General features: G+C 38.9%; 1 protein-coding gene across 1 annotated transcript; it reads right to left on the bottom strand.

Annotated features, from left to right (window-relative positions):
• Positions 1 to 5,799: 5,799 nt before the first annotated feature.
• Positions 5,800 to 13,748, bottom strand: CAV2 (caveolin 2). The gene is made up of 3 exons (XM_090287394.1): positions 13,383 to 13,748; positions 12,870 to 13,057; positions 5,800 to 7,687 (listed from the first exon to the last, which is right to left on the bottom strand). Exons 1-3 carry the CDS (start codon positions 13,530 to 13,532, stop codon positions 7,537 to 7,539), a joined length of 489 nt encoding a protein of 162 aa, XP_090143520.1. The 5' UTR covers positions 13,533 to 13,748; the 3' UTR covers positions 5,800 to 7,536.
• Between the last annotated feature and the right edge of the window lie 1,158 nt (positions 13,749 to 14,906).

The raw sequence follows: 14,906 nt of genomic DNA, 5'->3' as shown, positions 1-14,906 counted from the left end.
TTAATTCTTGCCACCTACCTCGCTGGGAAATGGTGTGGTTATCCTTGCGACTTCCCAAATGACTCTTGTTTCACTGTCCCAGTTAGCTGAGCCAGCAGCTGGCTGGAACTGATGTGCCATTTAGCTAGAGAAGCAGGTCCTGCTTATTGCCCTTCTCTTCCCTTTGTTACTGACAGGTGCTCGGTGACAACCTACTCAGAGGCTGGGAAAGAAAAAAATGCTCCAAAGATGACCTGTTGCTTCAGTCTCTTCCTGCTCCATTTATGTCTGGGTGAAATATTTGCCCTTCGTTATGTGCTGTTTCCCACTCAGAGTCATGTCTCTTTCTCTCATTATTCTCCATGCCTACCTTTTCCTATAATGGCAAAATGACTTCTCCAGTTGTCTAGCAAGGCTGAGTGACCTAACATGTCCCAGTGCAGGCAGATAGGTGTCTGTCCTATTTTGGGACAATTGTTGAAGTGGTGTTCTCTGATTTCTCTAATTGCTGCAGGGTCTTCTTTCTTTGCCACAAATACACTGTAACAGTCAACAACACAGAGAAGGGAGGTGGAAGAGAGACTAATGGTCACAAGTTGTAGTTCAGTTTTCATTTTAACTTTTGTTTTTCTGTCATTGTCTTTAGGATATATGATTCTAGCAGAACCCTCACACCTCATCCCAGGGCCCTTTTCATTCAATAAGATAGAGGCAACTTTCCTTATGGAAAAGTCTTTAGATGACTTCAACTCCCTCCGCACCTGTTCAATTTCCATTGCCCCCTGCACTAGGAGTTTGGGATGGGGTGCTTCATGGCAAAACTGTGAAGGGTGAAGACTGTGTCACTGGAGACTCCTGTTTTCCCTTTGCTGTCCTGATTTTTTTGGAGGTATGCCTTTTAATCACTAGATGATACTCTCATATGGCTCTCATCTTAAGGCCCTCATGCTTGGGTTCCATATGTAGGTTTTCAATATACCCTTCTCAGATCATCCATTCACATTGAAGTAATGGATGACTGCTAATAGATTGAAATGTTATTCCCCACTCCCAAAGTGAATCTTTCACTTAAACGAGCATCAAAGTGTAAGGGTCACAATGATGGCATTTCAGATATAGTCCAAAGAAAGTAGCTGAAGAGTGGGTACAAGTAATTTAAAAATACAAGTGCTTCCTTTTGCTCATTTGGCTATTTAGGGGTGAATGGGGGTGGCAAGCAATTGGGATGATTAAATTATGAAAGCCTATATCACCCAATACAGGAAACTAAAGAGCAACACAAACAAACAAACTAAATAGGCAAAGACTAGAATAGTAGTCAGTAGGGGGGAGGGAGAGAAGGGGGATAAGTAAGGGAAGGGTCTAGTCAAGGAACGTATATGAATGACTCATGGACATGGACAATGGGGAGGGATATAATTGTGGGAGAAGGGATGGGCTGGGAGGGGGGAGCAATGGGGGAAAAATGGGACAACTGTAATTGAATAACCAAAAAATAAAATTAAAAAAAAATTATGAAAGCCTAAGTTATTTTTACTCCTAAAAAATATAACCTAAATATCTAGTATATCCTTAGCTTGTGCTCCCTCACCTTCAATTCCTTCCCTTGTCCTCCATATATATATCTTGAAGGAAAAAATATACCAAATCCTGACTTGTGATAAATAACATTAGCCATGGTAATTTTTCATTGCAGCACTACCTACTTTTTTAAAAAAGTTTTAAAAAGTAATGTGTAACTTTCTAAAAATTCTTTAAGCTATTGTTCTCTTAAATAAACATTCTAAAATGACAAAGTTGCAAGCTAAAGAAATTGAGCTCTTATTTATATGATTTCTCCACTATGCTATTTAATATGTCCTGGGTTTAAATGAGACAATGTATGGAACTATGTTTTCTTAAACATAAAATGCTTTTTATAAACAATGTTTTAGTATTATAAATTTCAAAATGGGAAATAGGGTAGTAAAAGAAATAGCAACATTCTGGTCATGGCCTGGTGGCTCAGTTGAAGTGTCATCATGTACACCAAAGGACTGTGGCTTAGACCCCATCCCAGTGAAGGCACATACCTATGCTGAGGACTCAATCTCCAGTTGAGGTGCATACCGGAGGCAACCGATGAACGTTTCCCTTTTTCTCTCTCTCTCTGCCCCCCCCCCATTCCTTCTTCTTTCTCTAAAAATCAGTAAATATTTCCTCAGGCGAGGATTTGGAAAAAAAAATTCTGAAATGCCAAAAAAGTATATTTCCAAACAAGTTTCTAAGTGTTAGTGTTCCTTGTCCCTGAGAATGTGAAATAATTTTCAGATAAGAAAATGGGAGTAATTATTAGAATTAGTACATTTCAAACCTCTTTTGAAAATGACAAAAATTATGAAGTCAAAATATGATTTTCACTTGAGCTCTGAAATCATCTCAAATTTTCTTCAATTATTTATTCACATAGTCATTCCTTCAGAAAATATTGATTGAGCTCACTAAGTGGTGGACATCATTTCGAAATTGCAGGAAACAAAGATGAACTTATGCTTTTAGATTTAACTAGCAGTCTAGTGGGGTTAGTTAACAGGGTTAAGTTTTCCTATGTGGTAAGTGATAATTGGGGTTTGTACAGGATTTTATAAGAAGACACAGAAGAGGCACTTAATGTGGTGGAGTGTTAGAAACAGGAGGGCTTAGACAGGCCAGGAGGACAAGAGTGACACTGGCATGGCGACAGGGAGAACTAGGCACACAGGAGCAGCAGTAAGGGTGCAGAAAGGAGTTGCTCAATATGACAGTGGGTTGATAGTGAAGACCTTGTACACATTGCTCAAAAGTTTGGATTTTATTATAAGAGCAATTACATACAATTGATCATTTTAAGCAGGAGAATGACATGGAAGTCTTTTTTGTTTTAAGTATATTTTATTGATTATATTGTTAGAATAGTTCTAATTTTTCCCCTTTGCTCCCCCCCAAGTCCATGCCCTTGCGTCATACATACAAGCTCTGCCACTTCACCCTTTCATATATTCTTCTTCTTTTAAAAAAATAATTAATTAAGTAAGTAAGTAATGATTTTAACAATCCCTCCCCCTCAGACTTAAGACCCTTTATAAGCTTATAAAGGACAATGGCGAAGGTCTCCAGCTCCTCTAGCTGCTTCAGCTGGACATGGTCGTCGTCCTTCCTACCCTTGACATGGAAGTCTTGATGTGATCACTTTTTATTTGAAGGGCAAGATGGGTTGGAGAAAGTCCTATTGAAGGCTAGGAGTGAGGCCAGTTAGCAGGCTGTAACAATAAGCTAGGCAAAAGATGAAAATAGCAATGATCACGGCAGCCTAACGGTGATTTTGGTAGAAAAAAATTAAAATAAAATGAATTTTAATTAATTTAAAAATATAAAGTAACATATTACTTTGAGGGAAAATGTCACAATAATAAAGACTTAAAATTGTTATAAATCTAGGAATCCCTGTCTAGATTCATAATCAACTGAAGATGAAAAGCAAACTCAGTAATTATTGTATTATAGCACACCAGCCCTCTAACTGATAGCACATTTGTTAGGTAGGATAGATAGCAAATTAAGACAGGGAGGAGAGAGACATGTCTCACTCACTAACTCAGTAGTCCTGAGACTGGTCCGCTAATATTGCCAGGTGTTCCAACATCACAAGAAACACCATGCTAATGTGGGAGGAAGGCAGTTCTTGAAAGTCTGTATATCCTTTCCACTTTCTGGGAAAGAAGACCTTTGAAACTGTGTGTTCATCCCAAGGCCTGAAAGATTGGAAAGGGTCCATAGTGTCCAAAGGAAGCCCATAAAACAACCTTGGTTAAATGCCTATCTCTTGTCACTATCTGTTTTACAGGGAATCCCTAATGCTTACAGAAAGATTGCATAAATAACTTTGGGTAACAGCCTCAACTTTAACTGACTGCCTCCTGTCACGTATCTGTTTTACAACAAGATGAACAAATGGAGTCTGGAGTAAGATAAGAATTTGGGCTAACAGACCCCCCACATATACCTAAGTTTTAGTAGTCATGTCCCCCTGGGAAAGCTGGCACCACCTTTACCTGTCAATCAATGTGTAACTTTTTCACCCCATCCCACAAACTATATAAATTCTCAGAACAAAGGACTTGCTCTCTTGGCTCTCTGGCCTCCTGGCCTCTGGCCACCAAGACTCAGGCCACCCTGGCCTTTGGTAGCCCTTACTCTCCCTGTCCTTACCCCACTTTGCCATGAACCTATACTCCTCCTCCCCACTCTGCCCCCGCACCACCTCAGCAAGGCCCTGTTCTCTTCCATGAGAACATAGCACTAATAAACCCTGCTTGTACACTAACAGACTTGCTGATCTGTAATTCTTCACTGCATTGGCAAGAAGAATCGCGTTTCTGGGAGTTTCTCCTGTAACACATTCAACAGCAGACCCTCCATATCACCCTGCCCAGGCTCTGTAGCTTCAGCTTCACTGGAGAGGACACTCCAGCGTCATCGCAAGATGTCGATTCAACACGGGAGGAGACAGATACCGTGTCACTCCCGAATCGGACTGCACAACCATTCTCGGCGGTGCAGATAGACTCTTAAGAAGCTACACCATCGTCTCTCAGGACGGACGGCTGCTGACGACATTCATTATTTTAAAAAATTCCTGGATTGAACAGATAAGATTGGTTTGCATATACATAGCCATTGAATGCACAAGAGATATTAGTTTGCATATACATAGCTGCTGAATACACAAGAGGTTTTTTTTAGTTCAATCCTTTCATTAAAAGTAAGAAAATTGAGACTTCTGAGACTGAACCATTTGTAGGAGGTGATACACCTCAGTAATGGCAGTGCTGAGACTGGAATCCAGATGCTTGACCTTGAGGGCAGGGTTCTTTCCATTACATTCCAACAGCTTCCCAAGAAACCATCTAAACAAATTCATGGGATGAGAGTAATAATTGAAAAGAGGGATTTTTAAAGTTCTTCAAAACCATAAAGAGCATTTAAAAAAGTCAAATACCTGCTCTATTACTAGAGGTTGGTCAATTTTCCAGATAAAATGACAAGAAAATCTATGCCAATATCAGCAACTATTCTTCACATACTGTCCAAAATTAATTTTACTCTAGTTTGGCCTCATGGTACCAGTATCCAAAAATGTGTGATTTATATTGTTTTACTTTCTTATTTTAAAAATTGAAAACAGAAATATCAGTTTATTCAGGATTAGCTAGAGATTTTATTTCATCAAGAAGATGAATTATAGCAGTTTTGTGAACAAGCTAATCCATACTATTTATCAAGTGATAGAAAAATTAGTAGGGAACCTCTTTAAGTGTTGGGAATTCAAAGAATTAAATTACCAAATTTCATCATTCATCATCAATACATCCCTGAATAAGCAATAACTCATGTATTTTTAAATCTGAGTTTTTAATAAGGTAAATCAATTTGAAAAGGTTCTTTATTGATCAGTTCTACATTTAATGTAAGAAAAACAATTAATGCATCTATTAGTTTTTATAATATTTATTATGGATTTGGGGTAAGTCTCCTCATCACCTATGTCTCACCCACACCCTGCTAAAAGAACAACCATGTTTGCACATGAAACCTGGATCCATTTGGCACAAAACTTGAGTCTTAAAATAGTTAATGTGAAATATCTCAATAAAATTCATTTTGAAAGTATTCAATGCTATTTAGAAATAAGGAACTCATATGTATCATTTGTTAAAAATTAGTAGGTTTTGTTATATGACTATGTGTACATATTCTGGCTTTAAAACTTGCCAAAGGGTTTTTAAAAAGACAAACTCATGATTTATTTAAATAGATATTTTATTAATCAAATACTTTGGCCAATTAACATATCCAAATATTTTTAAAGAACACTTTATATACAAGGTATAATTATAAAGTCATGGGACTGATTGACCTTTTTAACTAACAATAATCTATACAGTCAAACGAGTGGTAATGCTTTAAGGTTGTGATCATAGAGGTCTTTTCTAAGGATGCTATAATGGCCTAAAACAGTTTTAAAAGTCTCTTTTAAGGCTACCTTCAGAAAAATGCACGTTTCATAATTTATTTGTTCATTTGCTTTGGTCCCCAATAGTATTCCAGTTTACTTATCCTTTACTTCACTAGTTCTGGTAATTTAGAAAAATAAAACTAATCTTTGAATGAAGATTTACTATGTATGAAGGTATTCAAAGGAATGTGAATTCATGTTCTTATACTAATTCTCAAATTTGAGAATTTTTACACTTTTAAGATGTATAAATTGTAGCAATCACTCATATCACAGACATTCTTTGTATATATTATCATTTTGCAATAATAGATTTTTTTAAAACAACAGCAACTCAAAGCATTGAAGTGGGATTCTACAGTTCACAATGATAAGAATAATTCTATATCATGTAACAAAACCCATATTATACAATATATTGAATGTGTATAGTTGTTAGTGTTTAATTTATATATAATTGTTCAGTAGCATGGACCCAACAAGTTGACAACTTTCGTGAAAGTCTCCTACATGAATCACTGTAGTTGGAATCGTACTTAAGTGTCAGAAATAGCCCTTATTGTAAAATGCTATTAAATAGCACCAATTAGGAATTGCAGCATGTAGATTTAATTTCTAACTATAAGAGAGAAAGTAAGTATCTCCTAGACAAAATAAGAATTAGATATAGATTATTTTAAGATCACAGCCAGATAAACATTAGTTATAAAACATTTCAAGGTTTTGATTGGAAAAGTTAGAAAGAAAAGCCAGTATTTTGCTCTTTTACATTCTGTTCTCAAAGAAGATACATATGTTTACATAATCAAGACAGTGCATCCCAGCAACTAAGTTCCTTATGGGAGATATATTTACTCATTGTACATATTAGCTCAACAAGAACACAAATATAATAAAAGTGCTTTAAAGCAATCTGATTAGAGCAACATTTACATTAAGTACAAAATATACAGTAAAATCTTGTTAAATAGGACTGTAGGTTAACAATACCTAATTTAAAGGAACACATTTGCATGAAACTATTTTCACATTTATTTTATCATATTTGATTGCCCCTATAACTATTGTATGCTTTCATTACTGCAATTTCTAGGATCTTTGTATAACTTATCACTAAGTAACCCCATCACTTTATCTGCAAAGGTAATTTAAAAGAAATCCTGTATTTTTATGTGCAGTTTTACTCAAAACCATTTGGAGTATTTGAGAGAAATGTCCCTTGATCATTACAAATCATCATAATAAAACATATACTTTTGTAGTAAAGCAAAAAGGTGTCTGTCTTTAAAATTAGTGTTGCCAACCTATTCTTTAGTCCTGGTTAAAAAGGTAGATATGAAATCCTTAGTTATTAAAAGTATTATTTGAAAATATTTGCCAATAACATTTTAAAATGTGGTTGCCCATCTTAATAGTTTTCTTAATTAGAACAGCTGGGGAATGAACAGAACAGTAGTGCTTTTATGCTATAACAACAAAGAAGTATTACAGTATCCAGATCTCCAGACCTGGGGTCCAAGTGTTTAGTCATGGCTCAGTTGCAAGCTGACAGAAGAGAAGATGCGTCCTATGCTCGTAGACAATGGGGCAATGACAACATCTGTTACACTCTTCCATATTGTCTGCACTGAAGGCAGAACCATTAGGCAGGTCTTTACAAAAGGCATAATAATCCTGGAAATGAGGAAGAGAGATGTATAAGGATTATTGGTTGTTACCAAATAAGGCCACTGACTCTTGCACATGTGTGAAAAGATATAATGGCCTAATTCAGCTGAATTTAGTTGAATTTTTGAAACAAATAAATAAAAGTGACCCACATAGTGATAAGATGCATAGAAGATATATTGCTTGAAAAATAAGCATGTGATGATAAACAGTAATCTTGTTTCCATTGGCGGCATGCTATCTGAATCAGTAAAACAAGAAATAATTCAAATAGCAAATTTACTTGACCTCTGCCCCTAAATACTAACCTGCCTTACTCTTTATATTTCCCTCTGGTTCTACACCTAGTAGGCTTTCCTGTTGCCTTATTTTACTTCCTTCCTCCTTGAGCCAGGCTGGGTGAGATACGTGAGATACACAGGTGCACAGGTGCAACTTCTTAATCCTCAAATTTATCAAAAAGTGTCATAAATAGATGCTTATATTTCTGTCTTTCCTACTAGAATTGGAGTTCTTTAAGTGACAACATCCTTAACCCTTAGTAAATGTTTGAGCTGAAGTGAATTTAACATTCTGTTATGGTTTGTATTTTTAATTTTTCCTAACATTTACATATACTGAAAAGGGCTGTTGGTATAGTTAAAAGAAACCTGCAATTATGTCAGAACTCTTAGACAAGAAAAACTAGACTCCTGAAATTATTTTTTCATATGCCTTAAGATAACTGCATATTCTCTATTCCTCAGGCTGGTTTTCCTATGTAATCCTCTGAAAAATGTTTTCTGTTGTAGTAATGCTTTTTGAGCACACAAATATTTGTGAATTCTCCGGCCTTGCTGGTAGCCTCACTGGAATTGTTATTATTACCTGGGTGGGCACCAAGAAGTAAAGTTGACTTTCTTGGTTTGCTATTAAAATGTGACGTAAATAAAGGTCTGTTGTACTTAGTCCAAGTGAAGGGAAGATCAGGCAACTGTTTGACTGAGATATTTTTAGAATACTGAATTATTCATATTGGCTGTTTACTACACAGATTATATATTTACCTTGTGTTTTGTCCTAAGTGCTAAAGACTTGAATCAATATATTTACTCATTTATTTCCTCACCTGAGGGCATTTTTAATTGCTTTTTGAGAGAGAGAGGGAGAGAGGAAAGGTGAGAGAGAAATATCAATGCAAAAGAGAAGCATCGATTGACTGTCTCCCTGTATGCACCTGGACCAGGGATCCTATGCACCCAGACCGGGGACTGAACCTGCAACACTTCAGTTAAGGGACGATGCTCCAACCAACTGAGTCACATTGGCCGGGGCTTGAAGCAATCTTTAAAGAAAATTAATAACTAAGTGTTTCAGTGCTAAATAGTTGAATAGAAACCTGAATGATGGAAATGTTTGACTTATTTCATTATGTTTCTCTTTTTATGTGTAGTTTTGGGTAAATCACTACAAGTAAAACTGTACACTAGAAATCTTACAGACCAGCTATCAGGATTTACATTATTATGCATCCTTGAAATGTCCAAATGCTGATGTCATTATAATAAATAATAGATAGAACTATTTTGAAGTCAGAAAAATGAAAACAATGAAACAAAATCATCTCAAATTGACATACTACAAGACTTAAGTTTCGATCAGAAAGTTTTAAACCACTTTACTCAGCATATAATTAATTTTCCTTTATTCCTTAGGCTCAGAAATTTTCTATCCCCATAACTTGTTAGATGTCCATGTCCTAAGATGGAATATAACTTGGCGCAAAAGTGGATTTTCCATTTCAGCAGACTGCAATGGACCATAGTTGAGGACTTCAGTTCATAGGATATGATGAAATCACTTTAATGTTATTTTCTTTAAGTTGTTCTCTCACTTTGGATCAAAGGATCCAACAATCGTCAGATATCAAATGAACAGGTTCCTCAACATACCTAATAGTATCCCTTTAGAAACTCCAGGCAATTTAGAATGACTCAAAACTTGATTGAGGCTCAATGTGGCCAACCAAACCCTTCTTAAATAAATCTTATAATTTATAAGATTATATATTTCTCCATTGGACAATAAAGCCCTTAGGATAGATACTTTTATTTAGTTTTGTATTAACTATAGTATCATGCAGGTTGCATTGTCATAACAATTTGCTATATTGAAAAATCTTCTGGAAAATGAGACTGATACTACTGCATTCCCATCAGTGGAACCAGATATTTGAATTGTATCCCAGAAAAAATAAGGGGTAAAGGAGCTCCAGCCATACTTCTTTGGTATGATTTATTTATGACCAATAACCTGTAGTTGTGAAATGGTGGCTATCTCAGTTTGACTGTGGTATAAAATCAAACCAATTCCCTGGATTCTAATGCCTGTACTCTGGCCTAGTATACAACACCATCAGACTGAGTTTAGGGTTTTGTTTATTGTTGTTGTTTGTTTAAAGAATTTTAAAATAAGACCTGTTGTGATGATGTGATATGGTTGGAAGACCTACTACTGCATGTTTTCATAGCTTTGGTCACACATACCCTGCCAGGAAGGAAGGAAGGAAAGGAGGAAGGGAGTGAGGGAGGGAAGGAGGGAGGGAAAGAGCAAGGGAGGAAGGAAGAAAGAAAAAGAGAGAAAAAGTTTACTGAAATAGATTTGCTCTTCTCTAAGGTCTCTCCTTGATCCATTCTTACATCATGTAGTCCACTAATGATAAATCTATTTTATCAAGTAATAAATTAACTTACAAGCATTTTTGCTTGAAGTTACTCCTCTACTTGCAATCACATTAATGCAATTTGGAAAACAAGCTCAAGTTAAATAATACATTTTATGTGGCTGGAAAAGAAGTGGTTTGATGATTCACCATTGGAAGCACTACACAAAAATGCCCATCGTTCTCAGGAGAGCCAGGTGAAGAGAAGCATCATTTGGTTAATTGTAGTTCTACTTATATCTTTCCACCACTTAGAAAATGAAAACCTTTTATTTTCAATTCTCCCAGAAGTGCTTTAGGAAAACCTAGCTTTGCTGACTATAAACATGGCACTCTATGCCACAATTTATTTATAAAAAATTGTGTATTTATTCTTACATGTTTAAATTTCAGTCACCTTCAAAGTATTCTCCATTTGATGCAATATATCTATTGAGATATTTTTCACTGCTCAAAACAGTTTTTGAGCTCATCAATTTTGATGCCTTTTAGTGCTTCTGCTGCTTTTTTTTTTCACCTCTTCCACATAAGAAAATGTTTCCCTTTGAGGACTTTTATTATATGGAGAAACCAAAAAAAATCACTTGCGGCAAGAGTGGGTAAATAGGGAGGGTGGGTGGGTGGGCATTATGCCGTTTTTAGTCAAAAATTGCTGAACACAGCCTGGTGTGGACAAGTGTGTTCATAAATCACCCATTGTGAAATGGGCAAACTGCGTTGAAAGTCTTCAAAATAATTCACTGAAGCCGAACACAGGCTCTCACAACACCAGCTGATACACTGATGTGATTGAGTTCCTAGAACACTCACCTAGCTGAGAAAGCCTGTATTACAAGGGGCCTGCCTTCCAGAAGATAATTTCGGTTTCTTTGCGTTCCCTCTTGTATTTCCAAATAGCTTCATAGCCAACATTTCACAATATGCTCTGTGGGTCCCTTAGTTTTTCACACTTTGAAAGTGAGAAAACTAACATAGAGGTTACATGACTGGTTTTAGTTAACCAGGAATCCAAAATTTTATATTGACTTAGGTTATCTTTTTAAAACTCCATGTGCTAATGTTAGAATATGAACTAATGCTTCATCTGGCCTTTGTGGGTCTGCTGATATATGAAGGCAAAGGTTTTCTTTTCTTTTTTTTTTTTGGCAGTCTTTTGGCACTTTCTACATAGTTTAGTTGTTTACAGTCTTTAGTGATCAAACTGAATTGATGTTCATTGTTTATCCTTCAAATATTTGATGAGTTTTTATTTGTCATTTTTAGACTTTTTCTCTCAACATAGTCTTCCCTGTGCCTCCCTCCTCCTCAACAGATTTAAGTGACTTTTCTCAGCATCCACCTCTATACCTAGCCAGCTGCCCTTGGCTGTGAGGAAGTTGAGGCAGATCCTGCCTCTTATTCATCCTGGGCCCTGGGCCCTGCACAAAGTAAGCACTCAATAAATTTTCTTGGTTGAACTAGATAGCTAGCTAACTGATTTAAGAAATTGATTCAGATGAAAAAGGGAAATGGAGAAAGGTTTTATAACTTCTAACAAGGAACACAATGTAAGTTAGGGTACCATATAAAGTGATTAGGAAAGACATGGAGGCATCTGGGGTTCTGCCTTTCACTAGGATGGTCCTAAAGCACAAGCTTGGCAACTGTTATCATACCATGGATGGTCTGAATGTTCTTCTTCTAAGAATAAAGTGGACATCTTGTAAAAACACCAACAAAACTTTGTGTTAAAATATGAAATTTTCCTTAAATTTTTTTAATACTTACAAACTACACTCCAAAGCTTTATGATGCATTTTGAGTGTGAATAAAGTTACTCAAAACATCCTACTAATGTCCTGTAGGTTTCTATATTTATTTTTCCTTTAACTAGAGTCGTTCCTTATAAGTGAAAAAGTAAATTGGAGGCCTTCTCATTTTTTTACCCTGAGGTATGAGTTTTCATTTAGTTGGTCTCATCAGTGCTATTTGTCCCTGGCAGAACTGGAGCAGCCCCTCCACAGCACTGTTTAACCAGGTATTGTCTCTGGCACTCTGCTGAGAGAACACTCGCTTTTGTTTCACTCCAAGCATAGGTGGTGACTGAATAAAAGATGATTAAAAAAAAAAAAAAAAAAAAAAAGAGCCCTGCCCCAAACCACAGGCACAAGTCATAACACAGCTCTATGGGAGAGCAGAAGCCTGTGGCAGGAAACATGAACTCCAGGTCTCCACCTCCAGTCAGCTGGGCCTTAGTTTTCAACGGAAAATCACACCTGAGGACAGAGGGCCATTCCTTCTTCTGTTTAAACTCCTAACCCCACCCACACCCAAACCATGATTGTAAAGATAGCACACTGCCTTGCCTCCCATTCTTGCTACCCTGTCAGGAGCTGATGTGAGTTCTTCCCCCTGCAAGACTTCCTGGGTGAATGGGAGGGCAGGGGGCAGGTGGCAAGGAACATTTCTATTTCAGAAAGCTGGTCTACCCCGTGTGCCCCTTCTCACCAGATGTGCAGACAGCTGAGGGTGGCAAAGAGAATTCCTGCAGCAAAGGCCAAGGGGATAGCCAGGAACACTGTCAGGAACTTGTAAATCACGTATTTGCTGATTTCAAAGAGGGCATGGCTGCAGATCCACACTTTGTCATAGGAGTGCGTGGACTTAGGCTCTGCGATCACATCCTCGAAGCCCACCTGCGGAGACAAGACTCAAGGATCCTAACTGTCACCTAACCTGCCGCCCTGGGAACATAGGGCTCTCAGGGCCAGAGAAGCAAGAAGGAAGGACTTGGTTGGGGTGCCCCTCCTTCTCTTAGTGTCACGGTTGGCGAACAAGAATTTGGCTAAGAATTCAGGGCTTCGCCGGTGGCCCCGCTGCTGGTAGAGTCCGGATGCGGACTCCCCGGGGCTGACCCAGTAGCTAGGGTCAGGCTGAGGTAGAGGGGGCGCACCGCACCCCAGGCCGGGAGGGGACTTGTACTACCTTCAGGCCCAAGATTTGGCCCACCACGGGCTTCACCTTGAGATGTGAGTTGAGCCGGTTCGGATCCCGATCTGGGCCCGAGTCCGCAAACTTCTCAGGGTCGGCGTAGTCAACACAGCTGTGGCGGCTGTAGGAGTCGTCGTCCATGAAGAGCTGAACGTCCGCCTTCTCGGTCTCCAGCCCCATCGCGGCGCTAGGTGCAGCGCGGCAGGCGCAGCGCGGCTCGGGGCCCGCTCCACCGCCCCTTCCCGTTTCGCCGGCCCCGCCACGCCACGCCTCGCCTAGCCGAGCCTGCACTGCGCGGTCGGGGCGGCGGCTGCTTCCCGCGGTGGGAGGCGGCTTCCGACGCTAGAGAGACCCGAGCTCCGCCCCGCGCTCTCGCTCGGCAAGTCCCGAACGCAGGGAACTATCCCAAACAGGCATATCCGGACCTACCCAGGCGGGCGAAAAGTGACTCCGGGACGAGGACCCGCATGTGTCCCACGGAGGGGCCGGAAGGCCTGGACCACATCGCCGGACGTCTTGAACTGTGATGCGTAAGAGCTGGCAGGTTTTCCAGGGATGATGCACTTAATGGAGGGAGGCAGCTTCGTGATTAAGAGCGCGGATGTGGATTCAGAGGGTCTGTTTTCACCTTTTGGCTCTATTGTTCACCGGTGTGTGCTTCGAACCTCAGCTGCCGCCTTATAAAGTGGGAGCAGTAGTACCTGCTTCACAGAGCCGTCACGTGAGAACTAAATGTATTAATTCATGTAAAACTCTTACATAGTTCCCAACACACAGAATGACCCCAAAACACGTTGTTGCCGTTGCTCTGTGAGATAAGAAGTCATAACACACCTGATTGCCAGGCAACCCCGCAAGTGCCAGGTGACTCAGCAAGCGCATCAGCTATTCAGCGATTCCAGTGCCCAGTGTGTGAGGATGTGGATTAGGCTCACCCACCCAGGAGTTTGCGCCTTCAGACCAAGACGGAAGGGCTGATTTTAATTTTTTTATTTTTCTAAATTATAACCCAAGTTTCCTTTGAATCAAACCCTGTTAAAAAAAATTCCTGGCAGTCACATCTGCAGTGCTTTGTTGGAACCGTGTCCGCAAACCTCTAGCATAAAAAGCCACAGTCACTCAAAAGCTTCTGGAAGGAAGAGGTTTGAAAGCTTACCAAGTGTTTAAGGTCTGGTGGACTTAGATATGTGTTTGGACAGGAAAAGCAACCGTGAAAACTTGGCAAAAGGTGAAGAATGGGTTCTAGACTTGAGGTGGCACCTGCAGCTTGCTCAGAGCCTAACATATAGCATGAATTCAGTAAGTGTTGCTAAATACAGTGAATTTGCAACTCGCTGCACCTTCCAGATCCCCTTGTGTTAACTGGATGTTAAGATTTACCTCTTCTGAAGAAAAAGGCTATTTTGAAACAATAGCAATTGCAAAAAAAGAACAGGATCTGAATTGGAAAAATATTTTGGAGCCAAAACTCATCATTTCTAATAATTAAATAAAATATTTACCTACTGCTACTGCTTCATGTGGATGGCAGTGTTGAAACACTGTAGTGTTACA

Source organism: Furipterus horrens, unplaced genomic scaffold, assembly GCF_987537825.1.
Source record: "Furipterus horrens unplaced genomic scaffold, mFurHor1.1.pri manual_scaffold_9, whole genome shotgun sequence".
NCBI lineage: Eukaryota > Metazoa > Chordata > Mammalia > Chiroptera > Furipteridae > Furipterus > Furipterus horrens.
This window is presented reverse-complemented; position numbering and strand designations above follow the sequence as displayed.